Source organism: Hibiscus syriacus, unplaced genomic scaffold (assembly GCF_006381635.1).
Source record: "Hibiscus syriacus cultivar Baekdansim isolate YM2019G1 unplaced genomic scaffold, ASM638163v2 tig00110579_pilon, whole genome shotgun sequence".
NCBI lineage: Eukaryota > Viridiplantae > Streptophyta > Magnoliopsida > Malvales > Malvaceae > Hibiscus > Hibiscus syriacus.
Window position 1 is genome coordinate 210,866 of NW_024062790.1, and position 22,418 is coordinate 233,283.

Sequence of the window (22,418 nt, forward strand, 5' to 3'; positions counted from 1 at the left end):
ATAAATATACAATTCAAATAAATAAAATATTCTAATTATATCTAACATTTTAAATTAAAATATTAATAATTAAACAAATTTAAAAACATACCTCAGACCCAGCTTTCGTATCAATAAGTAAACGAATTTCCTCTAACCCAGTAGGTATACTTTTATGGTCCTTTCTTTTCATCGACCACCTATGAAATATAATATAAACTAAATATCACCCTATTTAATTGAAAATATTTAAATCAAAATTTAGTTCGAAAATTACCTCAACAATAAGGGGAATATGTATGGTTCATTCACGATCGGGCATAAGAAAGGCATGCGGAACCACGCCCATGATTGTAGAAGCAGAAGACATCCACCGATAGCAGTTTTCTTATAATTCGTCGCCCGACACATTTCTCTAAAGAGAAATGCCAAAACTGCAGCGCCCCAACTATATCTTCCAGCTTCATCAAAATCGATCAGATGCCGCAACCACATACAATGCACCTGGTTGCGAGATTTGTCGTGCATCAATATTCCTCCAATTATTCGTAGAATATATGCCCGAGCACATGCCTTTGCTTGATCCTCTGAAGCATTTTCATTTAAAACCTCAAAATTAGCTTTCAACCAAGATAAAGCTATTCTACCTCCATTAAACTCTGGCGGAGCAGCTCCAAGATAATCAATGCACATTGATTGCCAATCACCATCCGCCATACCACACATCATATTTCCGTCGACGGGAAGCCCCAGATGCATAAAGACATCCTCCAATGTAATTGTCGCCTCTCCACATGGAAGGTGAAAAGTGTGTGTCTCGGGCCTCCACCTCTCAATCAGTGCAAAAATTAGGACATGTTCGAGTTTGCAACCGCCTATAATTGTTGCAATATACCCGAACCCGGCATAAGCCAAATATGGCAAAATACGTTCCGATGTCGGTATACGTGGATTTTTAATAAAAGTCTCTAAAATACGATCAGTATCCTAAATAATATACATTATAAAAAATAAAAATTAATATAAATTCATAATAACTTTAAAATAAAAATAAATTTAAATATTAACATTAATTATAAAAAATATTACCATATCGCTAAAATGTCTGGAGATATGATCAATATCCAATCGCAACAGCATTTCGTTTTCCATTATAACTGTAAACAAAATAATATAATTAGCAAAAAAAATTAATAATTCTAAATAAATAATAATTATATAAATATTATTTTAATAAAAAAATAATATTTACATAAATATATTAATATAAAAAATAATAACTATTTAAAAAAATACTAACATAAAAATAAATTTCTTACCACTAATAACAAATTTAAAACTCAAATAGTTGGAGAATTTGAGTTATATAAGAGAGAAGAATATGATTTTGGTGTGAAGAACGAGGGATGGTTGAGGGGGTTTATATAGGGGAGGAGGAGGGGTAGTTAGGAAAAACGGATGGGGGCATTTATGGCATTTAATAGAAGGCGCGTCCCCGGGGATGCGCTTTCCACACGTGGCAGTCGAGTCAGTGAAGGCGCGTCCCCGGGGGTGCGCCTTTCACACGTGGCATTCAACTCAACGAAAACACGGGTAAAACGCGTCCCCGGGGACGCACCTTTACCAACTCAGCAGAAAAGATACTACTTCAAGAAATATTGATCAAACGGTGTTAGAAAAAAAATATTAAAGAAAATTGATATCAGTTATATCATATAGCCATAAATACCAGAAGTACAACACGTACAAGGTCATCAAAAAGACTAGAGTCAGCAAAAGCTGCAAGCCCCTGTTGATAGGGCTGCGCTGCTGCTTTAATTACTATAAATACGTACCAACTGTCTTCACTAACTCCTCCATTCCAAACCAATGGACAATCTGAATCTCAAATATCTCACTACTCTCTTTTCTTTCCTTCTTTTCTTCTCTTTCGCTACCTCAACTGTATCTGTAACACCCACTTCTTCACATATACCATTAGATCCATTCACAGGTATTATTATATTTCATAAACATCCATCTTCATTCTTCAGTTGTTGTTTGGTTATGGAAACTTACATGTATGTTGCAGATGTTGTTTGTTCCATTATAGATTGTGGGCAAGGAACATGTCAGCCTTCCAACGCTTCACTGCTTGGATTTGACTGCCTATGTAAACCTGGTTGGAAAAAGATTCCGATTGGTCCTTTCACCTTCCCCTCTTGTCTTATTCCTAACTGTCAGTTTCCCTTTCTCACCCTCTCTTTTCTTTTTCTTTATAACTGATTAGGAAGCTGAAAATTACAAAGAATAAACATATTTTCTATTTTTTATTTTCTTGTAATAATTAAAATGATAGGGTTTGGGCAATTATTTAATTTAATTCAATAGCGTTTTTTAACTTGTGTAAATAAGCCAACATTTTTCAATGTCACAGTTCCCTTATGGCCTGCATTGTGCCGAATAGCTGCCTAACTTTTGGTTCTTAATTAGCATAGAAAATATCGGCATGATAAGCTTGTGAAATTAATTATATCAACTTCTTAATTCATCATCTTTATTAGCATTCAATTTTTACCAAAAAAAAATAGTGGGAAATAGTCAAATACATTAGCATCTATTTTTCTCAAGAAAAAGAAAGAAAATTAACACCATAATAATAATGGTAATTTAACAATTGCAGGTACAATCGATTTTCACTGTGGCAAAGGATCTCCATCTCCGCCTCCTCCCCCAGCTTTTCTCCCACCAACAGCAAACCAGACTAGCCGTATAATATTTATATGTTATATTAATACATACTTATCAGTATTTAATTCTCACCTAAACTCGATTTTATCCATGAAAGTTACACTCAATTACTCTATTTTTGGTGCATTTTTTTTACAAGTTCCAACTAAAGGAATTGATATGTTTTTGACAGAGTGTGATCTTGTCTGGTGTGGTGATGGGGAATGTGTGAGTAATGGAACTGGACATATCTGCCAGTGCCACCAAGGTTCTGAGAATTTGTTTAATTCCTCTGGCCTAGCTTGTTTTAAACCATGTAAGTTGCCTTCTTCCCATTTCTCCACTCTCTTTATATTGTTTTAAACTCTGTATCGAAGTTTAAAAGTGTAAAATTTTGTGAATTTCTTCATCCAGGCTACCTCGGAGCTGACTGTCAGGGGTTGAATTTGTCGGTAAATCCACCGCAACAGCCACCCCCACCGCCACCATTATCATCTAATAGCCCGGCCTCATATGACAACGGTAACTACTTTAAGCTTCACACACACACACACACACACATATATATATATATATATATATATATATATATATATATATATATATATATATATATATATATATATATATATATGTATTAATACTCTAAATTTCAATACCATATGTATATAATAGGGTTGAAGGGTGTGCCAAGCTGCTCGGGAACTCTTTGCGGACTGACTCTGATAGCCGTAGTAGCAGCCTGCCTAACAGTATCAGTCTTCTAGAGAACAAAAACATCACAGACAATATATTGTACACATTTTCCCTTCTATCCTTCAAAACAATAGCATGGACCTGATAATAGAACTGGACACAAAGCACAGTTATGTTATAAAAATAAATTAAAACATAGATTTATCAAAATATATAATTTAAGCTAAAAACAAACAATATAGAATTATAATTTTCTTTTTAAATATCCAAAGAAGGATATAATTAATTTAAGCCAATTAAGAAGCGAATCGGTCAAGCTTATGTCAATCAAAACTAAGCTTAATTCAAATATTCTTTAGATATTAACTTGGGAGAAAATACCCGATTCGAGTATCAAATTGAGAGTACAACTTCTTTAGATATCAACATGATAAAAGATGTCTGGTACATATATCAAATACATATTTACGTCATTTATTAATTTTTGAATTGTGAACTACAACAAGAATATGATTTTTGAACCGTATTTTATAATATTTTGATATAACAAATTAAGGTAAAATGTTTTTGGACTTAGTTGAATTTATTTAAAGTTTTCAAAAATAATTCAAAGTCTATTAAAACTAGAATTTGAACAAAACAATTTTCTGGTAAGTAGTACCGGTACTATTCTTACAATATCGATGCTACATGAACAATATCGATATTGTTCATGTAGTACTGATACTAAAGGTAAGAGAAGTATCGATACTACTAGTTGTTTTCCAAATTGTTCAAATTTCAAAATGTAAAATTTGTACTAATACTACTTTACACAATAGTATCAATACCATGAATCCTAGTATCGATACTGGTTGAGTCCAACGGTCTTTAACATCTAGTTTATTTAAATATTACAAAGGTAGTACTGATACTCCCTGTTTTGAGCAATTATATTTTGCAAAAAAATCATCTTTAACGGCTCCAAAACACCCCCAACGGCTAAAAACAACCACAAACTCATTCCAACATCTAAAAACAAGTTGATGACACTTGAAGAAAATTACAACACTTATCCAAGTGTAAGCTCATGGCAATGGCTAACATAGAAAATTAACCTTAAAAACAAGTTGTAACCTTGTAATTGCCATGAGAAAAGCTCATACACTACAACAAAACTGTTCTACAACGGCGTTTTAAGAATAAATGCCACTAACTTTAAACATATAGCGGCGTTTACATTTCAAACGCCACAAATGGTAACTTTAGCGGCGTTTTTATTCAAACGCCGCTATAGACTCGTCTTTAGTGACGTTTGTATTTACAAACCCCGCAAGTTTAAAATTTCTAAAACCCACGCCTCTTTAACCCTTTTTCATTTTTTCCTTCACCTATTTTTCCATTCCCGCTCCCCCTTTCTAAAAAAAAAATGTTTCATCTTCTCTCCTCCCTTTCGACTTTAGATTCATTTTCGATTCTTTGATTTGTTTATTGTAACCATGTTTCTTCTCCTTCATGACTAATTACTTGGTCTTTGGATGTGCCTAGGTCCAATTTGCAGTGTTTTGGGGAATGGCCTGGAGCGATTCTCTGAAAGTCAATGTTTATTCCATCAATCTCATCTCTGATCCCACCGCCACTCTTCGTTTAATATGGGTACCCATTTTTACTTTCCCTCAAATTTCTTTACTTTCTTCATTGTTTCTAATTTCGTCTTGTTTTTAATGATTTGTTTTCTTTGTTAGGCTATTGAATTCCCGGTTGTTATCCTTCTTTTCAGTTGTTGTAGACAGAAACCGGAGAATTGCTCGGTTAGCAATCAATTTCAATTCAACTTTTATTACTATTTCTTATTAAGTGTTTTACGAAACTATTCTGTATTGGGTTTTTACAGTATTTGAAAGCTATTTCCCGAGGTCTGTTGGAACTTCCTGTTGGTTAGTGTTAAGCTGATAATGTCACTTGAATACTATAATTTTAGTAATATATTTGTATAATTTGTATATCTTTTGATTACTAGGGGCTCTTTTAAATGCGCTTGGAGCGTTAGCTTTGGGGGCACCCGTCGGATTGCACAAGTGATTCTTAACATTACTACGATTGTGACAATATTATCCAAGGCAGTCAATTGGCCTTGCTTTTTAGTTTTCATTATGGTTTAGAATCAAGTTATTGCAAAATCATGCATCAACTGTGTTCCTCTATTGTTGGATGTAGGTACTTTGAAAGGACCATTAGCTGGTCTCTTCTGATGTCTTCATTGACTGTAAGTTTCCAATTTCAATTCCCTTGCCTGTTTATCATTATCATACATCTTTGAATGCTTAAAATTCGACTCTTTCAGGTGTTGGGCATGCATACTCGTGTAGCAATATGTTCCCTTTTACATATTTATTTCATTTAATTTTATTTATAAAATTATAAAGGTATATCATGGTTGTGATCCTCTTGCCTTTTTTCCTTGTTTGATATCCTCACTTGGATATCATGTTGGATTTTCATTTTGTTCATGTTTCCTCTTAGCCAACAGGCAGTATTGACGAGTTTCCATTGTGACATAATTATTTTAATTTCTAGTTATGTTTTGTTCTTTAACAGGTGAAACAGCTGGCTTCATTCTGTGAAACATGTATAACTTTTTCAACAGACAAATGCTTTCTTCTAAAGTTTCACCTTTGATTTGGTGTATTTGTGGTGAAAGAGCATGCGGTAGGGTGGCCTTTAGAACTTTATTGCAATTTGTTGGCTTAATCATTTTATGGGAAGTTTGTTATCTAAAGCTTGAGCTCACAGGCAGAAATGAAGTAAAGTTTCATAACATGTCGTTTTTAGTATCAACGCTTTATGGTTCATATAGTTAGGTCTGCAATATAAATTGGCGTACTAGGTGAACGTTTCAATAGAAAATCTGATTATCCATATAAAGAGGCTGATGTCTTATCCATCTAGAATTCGTTTTTACCTGAATAAAGCTTGATTCAAATGCAGTTTTTGTGCTATGGTTTAAGTACCTGCTGATATAGATGTTTGGTATCATTTTCTTAGGCCAAAAGGACCTTTGGATTTTATGCTTTGTCTACCAGCACATGGAGCTGTCATTGGAGCTTGGTTTGGTACTTGGCCTATGCCACTTGATTGGGAACGCCCTTGGCAGGTAGCATCTCCTCCTCTTGATTCATTGCGACTTAAAATTTTGGTTTTTATAGTAAATTTAAGTTATCAGGTTCATTTGTTTTTTTTTTTCTTTTTCAACTTTAGAAAGATACATATACTATCTTCCTTCTAAAACTACACGATCATGCTAACTTTCTGTCATACTCCAGAAAAAAGCTTGGCTTGCAATGTTTTATATGTGAATACCTACTGGAATTGCTCTTGGATACGTTTATGGTGGATTTGTAAGTTTGTAAATCTTGTTCTTTATTTCTCATAGATATTAGTTTTGCATTATGTGATTTACACTCCTAGTTCGAAGTATTACATGAGACCCATCTGTACTGTTTAGGCATGTCTCCAAGATGCTTAATAATTAATCATCGTGTTAGCTAATCATATAGGTTGGGGGCTATTTTCATTGGCGTTATGCATTATGGGGAGAGGCATTGTTGATGCTTCTATTTGCTGTTTTGGGCTTCGTGGTTAAACTTTTGCAGTTGAAAGGTAATTGTTTTGATGCTTTGCACAATTTTGTTTTTATGATCCCACAGTAATTTAATCATTGAAGATCACTTACTTCAAACTATAGGTTTCTCTCCTGTTGAATCCAGAAAAACATTAACATCTGTGGAGACTGTTTCTTCCGTAATTGATGGTACGTGTTCCTTATAGTGTTTTTATATTAATTCATTATGGGTTCTTCTATTTGGTGTGGAGTTGAATTCAATGGTAGAGTGCTAAGTAGTTGCTATATGTGGATGCTCGTATGTAAAAACACAATTCAAAGGAAAAAGTTTCTCCTTCTCACATTAAATATACGATTTATTCGTCTCAAGCATATCACTCCTGTTTTCGTTATCCAAATCTGTTACCTAAGAAGTTTCAGTATGTCTATTGGGATGTAGCTAAATAATAGAAGTAATGAAATTTCTTTTATGATGCCAATCGTCCATGCAGTAAGACATCAAATTGCAAGGTCTACTCTTCTCTAGATTCTGTAATTACTCTCTTGATTTTCTGTAAAAGTTCTGTAAATTTTTAGTTCCTCTTTTTCTTTTGTTTTGTATTCTAAATGTACTTATACAGAACTGTTAATCTTGTTATTTGTTAGTTGTTACCACCCGCGGATATTTAGTTTTTCATAATCCTGTTCCAGCACTTTTATTTAGTTGTTCCCGTCATCGACCCTTCACATTTGACCAAATCTTTAAACCAGCATAGAACGTGTAATCATGTTATGAATGTGGTGAACTAGTGATTACTAGGGATTTTAATGAATGCTATGACTTGGGAGCTTATGGTGAGTTGGGCACATGAAAAGTGCGTGAACATGGAGAAGGTAAAATATAAATTGGTTATAGCAGTCTTGTGATGGAGGAGTCCTTAATCTGTGATATCTCGGCACCTAACATCGGGGAATAGACTGATGTCTGATGTAATTTTCAAAGTGGGTCATGTATCTTTGGAACAATTGTATCTAATCCTGTTTTACTGATGTTAAAAGTAAATCTATTGTAGGATTTAACTTTATGGATGCTTAAAATATATTGTTGTGTACTTTGATAGTCAGTATTCATTCAATAACTTGATTGTTCCTTTTTTCTTTGACAGGTCAGTAAGCATACAACATTTTAAAACAGATTTCTCGGTTTGCAAAAGACATGAAAGTGCTTTTGGTGGAAAAAGTTTATGTTGTAACTGTTTTGGGTATTTTCTTGACCCTTTCACATCAACTAGACTAATACCTTGATTTTTTTTTTAAATTAATGCCATCAGTTTGTTATATCATGTACGATGAATGATAATAAATTGTTTTCTTTAATAAATTATAAAGTATCTGTAAATTACTCTCTTGATTTTCTTTAATTAATAATTTGTTTCATTAATAATATTATATTAGCAACCCAATCAAATTTGCCTATGCCAACCTTTTTCAAATAGCGGCGTTTGTGGCATAAAAACTACTAAAAATAAGAGAATTAGTAGCGTTTATGGAAAAAACGCCACTAAAGTAGCATAATTAGCGGCGTTTTTATAAAAACTAGAGAATTAGCGGCGTTTGTGACATCAAACGCCGCTATATAACTAAACCTTTTACGGCATTTTATGTTAAAAACGCCGCTACTTTAGCGATGCTTTTTGTGGCTCTCTTACTAGCACCGGTAGTGTTTTTAGAGGCTCTTAAAAAGCCGCTATAGAACTAAAAAAACGCCACTAAAAACCTTTTTTCCTGTAGTCGTCCAACACTTATCATTGTTGGCATCAGGTGTTATAAATCATTGCCATGAGAAAAGCTCTTTCACTCTTTATTTTCCTTTTTCTCTTGTATATATGTGTTAGAGCTCATTGCAAATCTTTTATTTGTTTTCTTGTAAGCTTAATTCTTGTAAACACTTACCTTTGTGAGGTTTTCATCTTTCAACCTTTGTAAAAGAAGAGTGGTAGGAGTTTAACCATTGAAAAACTAAGGGTTTTGTAAAAGTTACTCTTGAGCTTAGAAAACGAAAGAACAAATTAGTGGATTTGTTAGAAAATTCCTAGAGTGGTACTAAGATAGTGGGTGTAGACTTGGTTTATAAGTTGAACCACTACAAATTATTATGCAAATTGTCTATCTCTTTTTATTCCATACCTAAAATTTTCAAAAGACCAATTCATCCCCTCTTAGCACTTTTTTGGTTGTTCAATTGAGCTTCATTAATCTAACAATGATACTCTTCCTCAATAGTTTAGAAAATTAAACTCATGGCAATGTCCAACGTAGATACCAACAAATTGACAAGAACAGCTGATGAAGATGAAGAATTGGGAGCACCATTGGGACCAGGTACCGAACTCGGAGGCATCAAGCCAGCTGTTGGACCAGATGTCGGAGCTGGTGTGCAATCGGCTGGTGTGCCTGAAGTAGTAGAAGGGGTTGTTGGAGTAGTAGGTGAAGGTGGTGGCGAAGGAGAACCAGAAGTAGCCAAACCGGTAATGGCTAATATTTGGCCGAGTTCACAGTGCCGCCCAAGAGTGCAAATGTAATATTGTTGGCCAGTGGAGTTGAGGGTAACGTTGGCTGGACCATTGGTGAGCATGTTTCCGAAAGGGTTGTCGTCGCTGCATTCGTTGTGAAGTTGAACACTATAGATGTAAGTAGCATTTATCAAATTTGAACAAACTTAAACATCATATAGCACGTAGGTATATTATACTTTTAAACATCCATTTTAAAGTCAAATATAACTCGAAATAAAACAAATGACGTATTTAATTCATTTTCAGAGAGATAAGAGCATTGTTAATTACCCAAGATGTCTCCAAGTAGCCGCCCAATTGCTGTATGCGGTGCCACCGTTCTGTGGAACGGTCCATCCCATGTCATCCCCAACAACATGCGCTGTTTGAGCCCGCCGTGAACTGCACGAGAGCCGCCTCAATGATTATTACGGAGAAAAACATGTACACGATGAACCTCGCCATTAAATCTCTCTCAATGTACTATTTAATTGAAATCTATATATAACTATAAATGTGGCGATGAAACTTATAAAGCCTATATATACACAGAAATAAGCAGTTAACATAGACACAGAGTCGACAAAGAATAAAGAAACGGGTGGTCGAAGACAACACCACAGACCAAATGCATAAAACGACGGTAGAAAATCTAAGATTAGTAGTCCAGTGTTTAATGTTGGCTCACCTAACCCTCAGACTTGCCTATTATTAAAAGGAGATCTTTTTAACATAATTATCCAAAGGATATTGAATCCTCTCTTCTTCTGAACTTCGAGCATCTATTAAGAATTGTTTGATTAATGTGTACTTGAACACAAAATTAAAGCGAAGGGGAAAGATGATAAAAAATGAACATTCTCATTTATATTTGGACCTGACCTTTTCCTTTCTAACTAAATCCTGGTTTTTTCAATGGGGATGGAAAGGCTACGTCGAAGAAAATATTCCACGACTTCAATGTGAAAAGAAAATTATAGTGTTTGCATATTTACCTCTAATTTGGCGTTATTAGACTCCAACTCAATAATACATATGTTTTATTAAAAATATTTTTTGAAAGAAAATATAAATGTTTATATTTATTAATTTTTTGGTAATATTTTGAATGAAACAATTAATATATATGTATATATATAAATAATTAACAAAATAATTAGAACGGGGGGAATTATATTTCCATATTCAAATTTATTTTATTTTTCAAATAAATTTAGAGGCTCTCGTATGTATTCAGAATACACTGTAATGCTTATGTCCATAGGTGTTGATCAACATCAAGTGAGAAGTGATTTTTAGAGTTTGAATAGATTCAGTTAATAATAATAAAGTCAGAAAATTTTGTCAAAGTTTATTTCGTTATTATTTTAAAATCAAATTATTAACATTCGCAATTTTTTTACATATATTACATGTTACTTAAGTTTTAATTTCTTTTAATATTTCCTTACAAACTTAAAATCATTACTTTTCCTCCAAAAATTACCATTCCTAAATCTAAAATATATATATATACAAAATTCCTGATTCTCAACTATCATATATTGCTGCTGAAATCAACTACCACTGCCCTCGCTTTTATGACCGGTGCAAGCCGAAGGACGATCGGAGCAAAGAAGAAAAAGAAAAGACGACGACGCTAGATTTCGCAATGGGTTTCAAAGGGAAAAACTAGTTTGAACGGTCGATAATGAAGTGAAAAGAAAACGAGGGTAAACTGTTCAAAATAAAAGGGATGCGTTAACGACGGATTATAATGAAAAGGCTAACCGACAACCATTTTTCAAGAGAAAGGGAAAGACACGACTGAAAAGAAAAAGGGGTTAAAGGTTTTTTTTTAATAGAAATTTTTAGACTTTTATAAGAAGTTGAAGATATTAGTGGTCTTTTACAAATCAAAGATTTTGAAATGACCATCCAACTCAGTTGGTAGAATACAAGATTATTTATCTTGAAGTCGTAGGATCGAGTTTCATGGAGGGCATTTATAATTTGAAAATCTTCTACGGAAGTTATTTTCAATCTAGTGTTGGGGACAGCCTATTATCTTACCTCTCCTTATCCCATTACATATGGGAATAAAGGACAACCATTTATAAATAAGAGATTCTATATTTCTTAAATAAAAATTAAAAAAACAAACCACGTATAAATTATAAATTTTTCATATTTTGATAAAGAAAAATTTAAACACCTAAAATAACAAAATATGTATTAATAAGAATTGATTCAAGTGATAAACAATATGATATTGATTAAGTAGATCTCGAGTTCGAATTTTTGTGTATGTACTCAAAAATTCATTGAGAAACTATCTACCAAAACTAAGTATGCGAGACTCATGACAACATCTTTAAAATCAAAGGGCAACAATATATATATATATAATCAGTTAAACTTTTAAAACTTGAGCATCTAACCAAAAGTTAATAGTTCCAGGTGCCTACAATCGAAGTTTTTGAAAAACAAAAGGAGCGATGTTTGAAACCTACTTCTTACAGGGATACAGGTTGGATTTCATTCCTACTTACAACCAAATCTAGCACCAACAACATCAATGTTTACAGTCATCCACGGAATCGTAGAGGTTACACAGGCGAATAGATAAAAAGTAGAGTACAAACAGGCTAGGTAGGATATTAGATGGTACATTTAACAGCTTACAGGAGCAGGCGCCGGAGCTTGTTGAGCATCAGTTTGCTCATTTGGTTTAACATTACCATTATCAATCAACTCGGCAACTACTGCCTCCCCTTTCTCCTCTAACTCAACATTACAATTGCCAGCAACCTCCTCTGCAACTTGCTTCTCCTCGGGCTCTCCCTCAGTTACAGGGATTGCTCCATTAGCATCAGTTTCTGGCTTTTCTGATTGTTTTAGTAGCGAATCATTCTCTCCCTCTGTCTCAGTTTGTGGTGCCTTTTCAATAGGGGCTTCCCCCTTTTCTTTTTCAGTTTGAGTTCCATCAGTGCTAGCTTCTGCAGATTTCTCTTGAACTGCAATTGGAGTTGGGATTTCTTCGGCACCAGCAGCCTCTTCTTTTCTGTCACCCTCTGCAGTTTCTGGTATTTGAACATCTTTATCAACTTCATCCATGTTGACATCACCGTGATCAGTCACTTCTGTTTTACCTCCATTGTCAACCTGATTTTCAGTGTATGTACCTTTTCCTTTTTCACTTTCCGTGGTTTCCTTCTCAGTGATTTGTGCACCTTCCTTTCCACTTTCTTTCTCACCCTCGGAATTTTCAGGAACAGCCACTGTTTCCTCGTGTTCCTTCTTTGCACTTGATGATTTTCGGCCACGCTTCTTCGAGGGTTCCTTCTCTGGTGTTGGAGTTGCCTTTGCCTTTTCACTGATCCTTGTTGATCTTCTGGGGGTCTCACCGGTACCCCAATCAAACTCCGCTATCGGAGGATTCCCAGGGTGTAATTTTAGATACTGCTCCAAATGTTTTCTGTTATTAATCTCCTCCCCAGTTGGTGCAATGAACATGATCTCGGTCTTCCTTGGTGAACCAACTTTCTTGGGAAAGAACTGTAAAATTCAGCAGAAAAAAGACATGTTACACAAGTAGCACAACAGCCATCAAATTGAATTCGTATTTACTTCTGCCGGCTGGAAGGAGAAACTGTTTTTCTTCCGAGGGTCACATTTGCAAAATGTTTTTCATATGTACTCTTAAGAGAATATACCATACATGTATTTAATTGTATATTTTTTGCTTGTTGCAATTGGGGTTTGGATGTTCCTGAAAACAAGTAGAGAAGAAGAGAGCCAGGGAGAGTGGGAGACCTTGCTCACTGCTGCAACTGGTGATGATGAATCTAGGTTGACAGCTAGTAAGATTCAAGATACTCTGTTGCTATGTGTTATTTGATTCGGGATATTATTGCTGCGAATTGGAAGGACTTCATCAAACTTTTTCCATCGTGAGTTCTGTTAGTTGATTAGGCAAAGGACCGAGACTTTGGCAGTTTTATTACAATGGCTTCTGCCATTGCAAGTCAGATTGTGCATAGTGGAGGCAATAATGACTTACTTGGAAGTTCTGAGAATTCTAGGAAAGAATTCTATGCAATAATGGCTTATGACACATCCGGTGACTGAAGTGAGCTAGTATAAACTTCCAATTGGTTTATTTTCCTTTATTTTGAATGATCACTTAACTTAAACTAGGTGTGGTTGGGAAAATTAAAATTTCCCAAAAACAACAGAAACCCTAAATTCAACTAGGAGCACCAACAGAAATGTAAAACCTTCGAAAGCAAACAAAATTACAGTAAAATACCTAAAAAAACCAAAAATAGCTCAAATTTTCTAAAATAAAAAAGATTTGAAAAATTGAAGGAAGAAACAAAATCCAAAGGAACAAGCAACCAAAACCAAATTAAATAAAAAGTAAAAGCTTTAAAGAAAGAAGAGTACCATCTTCTTCCAGGAAGCAGGGGCTGGAAGCTCAACAGAAATAACTTCCTCCTTACTATCCATTTTCTTCAGCTGCAAAATCAACAAAAGCAAATGCCAACAACCCTTCTCTCTTCCTTAAAAAAGGATTTATTTAAGTCACTAAAACCGTTGAGAGTTCGAGGTTAGGGTAGGTTTTTCATTTTAAAAAAATCCAACGAGGAAGTGATAAAGTTACGACAGATTTGAAATACAAACCAATGAGAAGTTGCCACTTTGCCTTTGAAACTCAACTTCGTTTCGTCTCGTCTCGTGTCCTTTCGATTCTCCTTGTATCTGAAAAACATAAAGGGTAAACTACACCAGATCACTAATGTTTGAGTAGGATTTCGTTTTCTCCATTGAAATTTCAAAAGTAATAAATTTGGTCACTAACATTATCGATTTGAACAAAATAATCACTCCACTATCATCCCGTTAAGTTGATAACGTGAAAACATTAAAAAAAATATTAATAATTAGTTCTATCTTTAAACTACTGTTAAAATATCAAATAAGTCACTGAACAATAATTTTATATCTAATTTTACTCACAAAAAAACTTTCTAATTTACATTTTATTCCAAACACTCACACCAGTTTGCTTATGTTAACAACAACACCACAAAAGAATCATTTTGATTCACTCATTTCTCAGATAAACAAGCAAAGAAACATGGTTGCAATATTGAGCTCCCAAGGAATGTTGTTCGCCACGGCCATGGCAGTCTCTAGAAACGTAATTCTTCTCGCGTTTCGACTCTGAAAATATTTCTCTCTTGATCAAATCAATCATCTTTCCCAACAAGTTCGTTCCTGCATATATTCCAGTACATATTGCAGTCCCATATTTTAACCTATTGCTCACAATTATTTAACCGTTGTTTGAAGAAAATCAGTGTTTGTATTTCTTGCTCAAGGATCAGTGTTTGTATTTCTTGCTCAAGGATCAGTGTTTGTTAGCTGAGCAGTTAACATACTGTTAAAGTTGGACTATATAAGCCTATTGAATATTGGGTTAAGACTAAGCTTTTGTAATCTTTTCTATCTATTGTGATAAAAAGCTATATTCCTTTTATTTGTTCTCTTCACAAACCATAATTACTGGTTCCTCATCTACCTTCGGCTGCCGTCGTTCAGCAGCGTCCGACCACCGTGTAGGACTTTTAACATTTCAAAACGGTATTATTCGTCAAACAGTCCTGACAATATCATGGTTGTTTCCGCCGTCGTTAATGATCATATTCATCTGATATTCTCTTGTTGATCTAAATCTGGAACTTCCCCCTTTTTTTTTCTTCCGCTGTCATATGATGTTAGTCAACGCTGCCATTTCACTTGAGACCTTTAAGAAAATAATATTATGCTTTATCACTTAAGAACCTTAAATTCACTATTTTGAATGAATTTGAATAAGCCTTGTTAATTTTATTTTTATATAACTAGATTTCTAATTAACTCGTATAATTTTTTTATATTAATTAAGTTTAATAAAATAATGAAACCTTGTGAGGAGGTAGAGAATTGGACGGTTAGCATTTGATGAATTAATAAGTAATCAATCATATGCACTACTATTTAATAGACTGATATCATATGATTACGAATAAATTCTTAAAATATTAAACACTAAAAATCAACGGCATCTCATAATTAGAAAGAGGAGAAAACTTGAATAAAAAAATGCTTTGACAATTTCCGATAGTAAAAGATTATTGTCATGATCATTTTCTACTCTAGTCTCATTTTAGTCATGGAGGTGAGAAATCTTTTCAACTTAATTTATTTTATTCATTACGTTAGTATTCGAATCTCTCTAATTCACTTAAAATTTTAATTTTTTTTAATTAAATCGATTGAATGTTAGTAGAGGCTAGGAGTTTAAAACTAAAAGTAATTTCCCATAGTGATCAGGGTAAGACATGACGATAAGTATGGCTAATACATGGTAACATGGAGTCAATCTTGTTAGCTGGAAAAAAAAAAACCCAAATTGCACAACAAACAAAAGTAGTGTGAAATGGCTAGAAGGATAAAATTGAGTCCAAAATTTAGATCGGTACAAGCATTGCAATACAATCAAAGGCATATTTTTTTTTTTTGCAAATAAGAGTCAAGCGTCGTGAGATAACTATCTCTGACCGCAAACCACATATTCAAATCCAATTCGAAGGTCCAAAGCAAGAAATATCAGTAGGATAATAGATAAGCGTCATCTAGATTAGTCTAGGCTTTGGTGACACATCAATAAAAAATAAAAGTTATCTTATAGTGACACATCAGTATTATCATTAAGTTTTTAACGACGATATATCAAAATGAAACTTAAACTAAACCTTAGATATGGTTTTAAAAAAAATAAAATTTGATACATATACAGAACAAAAATAATAGTTTAAGGACTAAACGTATAGTTTACCCTAAAAAATTAGGGAGATTTTGTCTTTTCCAAAACAAAATATAATTAGTTGTAAAATCTTCATTCTTCCGTCATAAAATATTGTGATATAACTATTAGTTTCACAATAAAAGTAAGCTTCTTCTACTATGATTGTCAAAGATTGACTGAAGTGATTCGAATTTGAGTGTAAATTTTTAAAGGTAAACAATTAAGCTATATTATATTTATTAATTAGAGTTGTTTGATCTTATATTTAATTTTAATATATTTAGTATAATATCACTCGTTGATGCATTTCGAGATTTGAAAGACCGATGTGTTTATTATGATTATGTGATAATTATATCTTTGACACATTTTAAAATCGTATATTTTTTATTTACTTTAAATTTTTGTTTCTATTTTTTACTTGTTATTTCATAAAAGCAATAGAATTAACATACATATAAATATGATGTTATCATTTATATTTTTAAAATAAATAGATAATAAAAATAAAATCATTATAAAAATACGACCTCTATTAAAATTAAATTTCAACTCCGTCCCAGCATTCGCCTATCAGCACAGACTAAAAGAGAGAGAGAGCAAGTGTGCAGCGTATAAACTGTATAAACTTTAGCGAGTACAATTATTAGATGGCCAAAGCAGAAGATATTAATTTAAAATTAAGTTATCAAACTTATATTATGTAACTCTTCTGGGTGAATATAACCCAACATCTAATATATCCTAAAGCAACTGGCATTGCATAATCTATTATCTTTTAGTTTCTTCGTGTTGACAATAATAAAATTTCCAGTACAGTTTCCAGGTTGAACCAGGAAATGATGGATCTTGTAATCGAAGCTTAAAGGCCATCCGGATAGTAAAATTCATGTGTTAAACTGAAATTTTATTTACAAATAACTTTATTTTCTTCGTGGGCAGAATTATTGTTACAAGATGCAGTGGGTGAGGAAAACAGAAGATATTGTCATCTACTAGTTATCTCTATAATGCTCATGGTCAGACATACGGATATGGAAATACTCAGAACTTCTTCCACATGTATCCGTATAGTGACACTGAAACCCGAGAGTAGCATAGGATGGCCTACTATTGCCAAGTCAAAGCTTTTGTACGTACATTGATAAGTTATGAAGCTGCAGTTATGGAATGGTGCTGAGGAGGCCGAAGGTTGAGACCTGGAGGACGCATTTGGATATCCTTAGCTTCTTCTCCACTCTCGCCATGTTCTTCTTCTTCTTCCGCATCCCAAAGAAATTTTGCGTATGACGCCAGGACAAAACTGCAGATACAATTGAAGACCATACATTGAGTTCCCGCAATGGAGGCATACAACTGCTTTAGATCAACTTCATCAAGTGCCGTTTTACGACTTAATTTTATAACAAGTTTATAGGAAAGTGATTCAATTCAAAGATTCCATCAAGAGCTCTGAAACTGCTAAAAATTCAGCCAACATATCAGTTTGAAAAAAGCAAACAATTGGCCATCTGGGGTATTTTACCAGTCATCTGGGGAAATCTTGACAGCTTGATCAAAATAACTTTTTGCTCTCTGAGCATCCTTTTGATTTTCCCAAATTAGATCGGCATACAGAGACAAAATAGTTCCATCGCTTGGATTTGCCAAAACTGCTCGTCCGCAGTATTCCTCAGCTCTGGCAAAATCCCCTCTAATCTGCTACCAAACATGAAACAACACATAAATCAATGTAATAAAACAAAGTGGAAAATTCAGACAGATGGAGCTGTTGTGTCTGTAAATTATCGTTCCCAAGAATCTATTACTTACCTCCTTCAAAAACTTGGCATAATTCCCAAGCAAAAGCGGATTGCCAGGATTTGCTTCAATCATTTTCTGGTAGTAAAAATCAGTGCCATCAGTATCCCTCCCATGAGTATTGCTCTCAAAAAACCTTGAGCCACCACCACCATCATCTCCACCGCCGTAGATTTCAACACCCAGCACATTACCATCTTCATCACCTTCACCGTCATCCACTACTCTTTCATCTAACCCAGAACTTGAAAATAGTATTTGAATCGAACAAGACTCGGGTTCTGAATCTTCTTGATCTTCACTTTCGTTATCTGCTTGGTTGTCAACCTCAAGAGAGTGAGGTGTTGGTATCATGGGTTTGCCCTCCTTTCTTCTTGGTTTTGGGATACTGAGCTTATGTTTACGATCATCAATGGAAGATGATGGAGTATTAAAGGAGACTGATCTGGTTCCTTGGAGAGTCTGAAAGTTTGGTTCTAGCAATGACCAGTCTCTCGAGTGAGGTAACCATGAGTTTAAGATTGGTGGTGTTGAGCTTTTTATCAGCAGCATTTTCCCCCCTGGTATATACTCTTTTGAATCAAAGATCCTACAAGAGAAGGACAATTGGTGTTTTGCAGCAGAAAGGAACCAAGTAGATAGTTATAGATAGAGAGATGTTTTAGTTGTAAGGATTTGCATCTGGCTTCACCATAGAACAGTTGACAGGGTTTGTCAGAGGAGAAATAGATTAAAAACTCCCCGCACTAGCTAAGTGGGATTTAAATAATAATAAAGAGAAACAGCGAAATCCATCGGATAAGCATAATCCCAATCCATCAAGAAACGACAAACATCCCGACAACCATATTTACTAGCGACTGCTTCCCTTTAGAAATAGCTCCAGTTATTGCAGACGCCCATGAATTTAATCCAGTTAATCTTTCAACAGATTAGTTTTTATTAAACAAATGGAAGTAATAAAATATATCAAGTATATTCAATTTTTAACTTGAACCAATGTTGAATTTTAAATGTGAACATATGTTTTTAAATTACCAGACCTTGTGGGAAGTATTCATTATATCGTCAAAATTCAATGCACGAACTGTTAAAATCTATAGTAACACATGAAGCATTATCCTGCTCAAATTTATATGAAATATGATATTTAAATACAATTAATATAGCCTTAATACAAATAGCAATATGAATACAAAAAGAAAGACTTTCCGACCTGGAGCTATTGGTGAGAGGACAAGGCTTCACACCACTGCCGCTTTCCTACTGCATTTTACAGCAAAAGAAACGGACGATTCTGGATTGATTTTAGCATCAGCAGTCAACATCATTTTCATTTGAAACTAAGCAAGCCTTCTTGTTCCTCCAAAACTAGGTTGACGCCTGCCTTGCTTTTGAGAAACGACGACACAGAGGAACAGCTTACCATTTCTAACTTTTGCCATGGATTCCACACCCAGAGCTGTAACTTCTCTCCTCTCTCAATTATCTTTTATTTATGTAAACTTACAATATGTACATCCATGTTAGACAAGTAATGGGCTTTTATCATTACATATAATGATATCCTCACCCTTCAATTAGTCCCTGCAAACAGAAGCAAACCACATTGACCCTCTTCTTAGCCATTTTAATTCCACTGTCCAGCATCTAAACTTAATGATCTTAGAATATGTGAAAGGAATTTGGAATCGATTCACTAAAGATGTTCCACGAAAACGTTCCATTAACAAAACAAAACCAACTGCAAATGGATGAGAACAATTGCATGTACATTATCTATATCTGAATTTTCTCAATTTATCTCTAGTTTAAATATATGTATGTGTAGACATCCAGAAAAGAAGAGCCAAAGAAGATCCACATTTGATCTTGAGATATGGATAACTTTCCTGCAAACTCTGTTCCATGAAAAAGACCACGAGAAACCAGAATGAACAGGCCACCTTCAAAGCAATTTAAAATGCAGTAATGATACAAGATCTTCTAATTATTTCAGTTTTACTTATTAAGTAATAGATAGATTATAGACGGATAGGGTTATTAGTAATCTTAAGGGTTTAAATCTAAGGCCACAAATAAACCTTTATTTGCAAGAAAGCCAAGTAACTTTACATGCAAGAAAGAAAGCACAAATAAATAAGTTGTAGGCTTTACAGCCAACATTGTTATTCTTAATATTTTCTGTGAATTAGTAGATACACCAGAGGTTTTCTATAACCCTACGTTTTCTAGAGCTCCAACTTCTGTCGAATTCAGTTATCAACCTTATTTCTTTTGATTACTATTGTTTTCTCTCGAAACCACACCAAATAAGTAACAAAGGAGTCAAATCCAAGCAATTATATACAAAGGAAAAATATGGTAACTTTGCCAAAGTTTTTCCTATAGAAACTCTCAATATCTATGTCTTATACTAAGCTTGACTTTACATTGATATATTTGCAATTTTAAAACTACTTAAATTTAAGAAAAAACCTAATTAACTAAATCCATAAGGGAAAAAAACATCCACATATAGTAGCTGGCTAACCCAACATACAAACCATAACTCACCAATTCACTTGCTCAAAAAAAGATATCAGCAAAGATTATAAAAAGCTGTCGGATATGGATATATGTTCGATAAATATATGCTTATTTTTTTTTTAAAAAAAATCTATATATTTTAAGAGCTAGAAAGATCATAACCCCACATTCATCTTGGATGAATAGTTTAACGAGAAGGGGGGAAAGAGATGCGTGGCCTAAATTTTGCATAATTATTTATAAACACAAACTAATACAAGTTGAGACGTATAAATATAATTATCAGAAATAAGAAAGCGGAATGAAAAGATAGTGAAAACCTGGGTGACTAGGATGGTCGGATCATGTGGTGGAGGCCCGAGCAAACCAAGAGACAACGAGATACCTTTAGAAGGAATAAGATTTTATTTTATCATTAAAGTCTGCTTGATGAGTTCTTATTATATCATATAAATATATATTATGAGACCATTTATATGTTATATATTTACATTAAATATAAATCCAACAAAATATGACTTAAATTTCATTAGCAACACAACTTCAAACTGTTTATTTCCCACTGCAATTTCGTGCAAAAATATCCAGCATGACAAACAACACTCTTAAGGAAGGTACTGATCAAGTTCATACATGAACCTATCAATTGATTTGAACTTGCTTCACATCTTTCTTGGATTGTTCAGTTTTGGGGACGATGATAGAAAGCACACCATCTTTCAACTCCGCCTTAATATCATCAACTTTGACATCATCAGGCAACACAAGGCTGATGTTATAGAAGCCATAGCTCCCGGCAGACCAGCTGTCATCGTTGTCGGAACCTCCTCCTCCTCCTCCTTCTTCCTTATGCTCTCCTTTTTTTTAGAACCCCATTATCAATGGTGATCTTAACATCCTCTTTTGTTAGCCCCGGTATGTCGTAACGCAGTTTATATCAGTCGTCTTGCTCCTTTACTCGCGCCATCGACTGCGATGGCGTCAAGCCAAGGGTGTCAAATAGCCTGTTTATGTTCTCAGATGCTTGCATCAGTGCATTTCCAAGGCCCGATGGAAAGAATTCTAAGAACTAAAAAAAGATGAGCTAATTCTTAAAAGAATAAGACAAGAAAATCAAAGATGAAACCGGGAATTTGAAATCCAAGAGATATACCATAAAGGGGAGGAGCATAGTCATTTTGTTCAGTCCCCCAATTCAAAAGGTTCCTCCTCCCATGCCTGAATTTGTTTTCACCATCTGAAACAGATACTTGTTTTTGTTTGTCATCAGTCTTTAACATAAGACGTTGCCATAAACCTCTTCAAAATCTCATCATTCCACCTTTGTCTTCGCACCCCTCCAACGCTCCTCTCTCCAAGATTATGACCCAAAAGAGATGAAGACGATGACACCCTTTGATGCAAATTTCTCAAAGCCAAACGAGCCAGTGACATTGTTTATTGCAGAAAAAAATGGTGCGTGTGTGTGTCTGCTGTTTGGAATTTCCTAGGCGGGCAGATTGAACCAGTGGTGATACTCGTGTTTGTTTCCTGTTTTATCTTCTGTTTTTGGTGTCGAAGCGTTGGTGTTGGGGAACGAAATCTAAGACAAACTTACAGAGGTGTTGGATTTTTAAGTTTGGAGGAATGTTTTGCCAGGTTACAGCCTTCTAGGAGGTGGTGGATACACATCAAAAATTCGAAAAAGGCATTCTCTTATGAAGATATTGAGAGGATTTTCCCGGACTTTCTCATA

At 34.2% G+C, this 22,418-nt stretch overlaps 5 protein-coding genes, 1 long non-coding RNA gene and 1 pseudogene across 6 annotated transcripts; 3 read left to right on the plus strand and 4 right to left on the minus strand.

The window, feature by feature from the left end:
• Nucleotides 1-1,829: 1,829 nt before the first annotated feature.
• LOC120133390 lies at nucleotides 1,830-3,521 on the plus strand. The gene is made up of 6 exons (XM_039149981.1): nucleotides 1,830-1,975; nucleotides 2,054-2,197; nucleotides 2,642-2,728; nucleotides 2,882-3,004; nucleotides 3,103-3,210; nucleotides 3,364-3,521. The coding sequence occupies exons 1-6, from the start codon at nucleotides 1,849-1,851 to the stop codon at nucleotides 3,453-3,455; spliced, it is 681 nt and encodes a 226-aa protein (XP_039005912.1). The 5' UTR covers nucleotides 1,830-1,848; the 3' UTR covers nucleotides 3,456-3,521.
• Nucleotides 3,522-4,935: 1,414 nt separating this feature from the next.
• On the plus strand, nucleotides 4,936-6,580 carry LOC120133379 (uncharacterized protein C1450.15-like; the record flags this gene model as incomplete). Its single annotated transcript, XM_039149973.1, has 7 exons — nucleotides 4,936-5,019; nucleotides 5,109-5,174; nucleotides 5,258-5,300; nucleotides 5,384-5,441; nucleotides 5,581-5,629; nucleotides 5,962-5,992; nucleotides 6,372-6,580. Coding segments are annotated over exons 1-7 (540 nt in total), but the record flags the coding sequence as incomplete, so codon positions are not given.
• Nucleotides 6,581-6,585: 5 nt separating this feature from the next.
• LOC120133392 lies at nucleotides 6,586-7,200 on the plus strand. Its single transcript, XR_005517092.1, has 3 exons — nucleotides 6,586-6,761; nucleotides 6,921-7,023; nucleotides 7,109-7,200. It is a non-coding gene; the product is annotated as an uncharacterized LOC120133392 (long non-coding RNA).
• A 2,028-nt stretch (nucleotides 7,201-9,228) lies between these two features.
• Nucleotides 9,229-9,984, minus strand: LOC120133380 (cucumber peeling cupredoxin-like). Its single transcript, XM_039149974.1, has 3 exons — nucleotides 9,977-9,984; nucleotides 9,811-9,921; nucleotides 9,229-9,645 (listed from the first exon to the last, which is right to left on the minus strand). Exons 1-3 carry the CDS (start codon nucleotides 9,982-9,984, stop codon nucleotides 9,249-9,251), a joined length of 516 nt encoding a protein of 171 aa, XP_039005905.1. The 3' UTR covers nucleotides 9,229-9,248.
• Nucleotides 9,985-12,089: 2,105 nt separating this feature from the next.
• On the minus strand, nucleotides 12,090-14,115 carry LOC120133387 (methyl-CpG-binding domain-containing protein 11-like). The gene is made up of 2 exons (XM_039149978.1): nucleotides 13,948-14,115; nucleotides 12,090-13,056 (listed from the first exon to the last, which is right to left on the minus strand). Exons 1-2 carry the CDS (start codon nucleotides 14,008-14,010, stop codon nucleotides 12,172-12,174), a joined length of 948 nt encoding a protein of 315 aa, XP_039005909.1. The 5' UTR covers nucleotides 14,011-14,115; the 3' UTR covers nucleotides 12,090-12,171.
• A 3,181-nt stretch (nucleotides 14,116-17,296) lies between these two features.
• Nucleotides 17,297-18,885, minus strand: LOC120133388. Its single transcript, XM_039149979.1, has 3 exons — nucleotides 18,167-18,885; nucleotides 17,880-18,052; nucleotides 17,297-17,657 (listed from the first exon to the last, which is right to left on the minus strand). The coding sequence occupies exons 1-3, from the start codon at nucleotides 18,704-18,706 to the stop codon at nucleotides 17,504-17,506; spliced, it is 867 nt and encodes a 288-aa protein (XP_039005910.1). The 5' UTR covers nucleotides 18,707-18,885; the 3' UTR covers nucleotides 17,297-17,503.
• A 2,364-nt stretch (nucleotides 18,886-21,249) lies between these two features.
• Nucleotides 21,250-22,180, minus strand: LOC120133389 (annotated as a pseudogene).
• Nucleotides 22,181-22,418: the final 238 nt, after the last annotated feature.

Coding starts and splice junctions, on each gene's coding strand:
- LOC120133388 (XM_039149979.1), bottom strand. CDS start 18,706: ATGCTGCTGATAAAAAGCTCAACACCACCAATCTTAAACTCATGGTTA. Junction 18,053..18,166: donor ATGCCAAGTTTTTGAAGGAG/GTAAGTAATAGA, acceptor GTTTGGTAGCAG/ATTAGAGGGGATTTTGCCAG. Junction 17,658..17,879: donor AAGATTTCCCCAGATGACTG/GTAAAATACCCC, acceptor TTGTATCTGCAG/TTTTGTCCTGGCGTCATACG.
- LOC120133387 (XM_039149978.1), bottom strand. CDS start 14,010: ATGGATAGTAAGGAGGAAGTTATTTCTGTTGAGCTTCCAGCCCCTGCT. Junction 13,057..13,947: donor CTGCTTCCTGGAAGAAGATG/GTACTCTTCTTT, acceptor TGAATTTTACAG/TTCTTTCCCAAGAAAGTTGG.
- LOC120133390 (XM_039149981.1), top strand. CDS start 1,849: ATGGACAATCTGAATCTCAAATATCTCACTACTCTCTTTTCTTTCCTT. Junction 1,976..2,053: donor ATTAGATCCATTCACAGGTA/TTATTATATTTC, acceptor ATGTTGCAGATG/TTGTTTGTTCCATTATAGAT. Junction 2,729..2,881: donor AACAGCAAACCAGACTAGCC/GTATAATATTTA, acceptor TGTTTTTGACAG/AGTGTGATCTTGTCTGGTGT.
- LOC120133380 (XM_039149974.1), bottom strand. Junction 9,646..9,810: donor GCTACTTGGAGACATCTTGG/GTAATTAACAAT, acceptor TTACATCTATAG/TGTTCAACTTCACAACGAAT.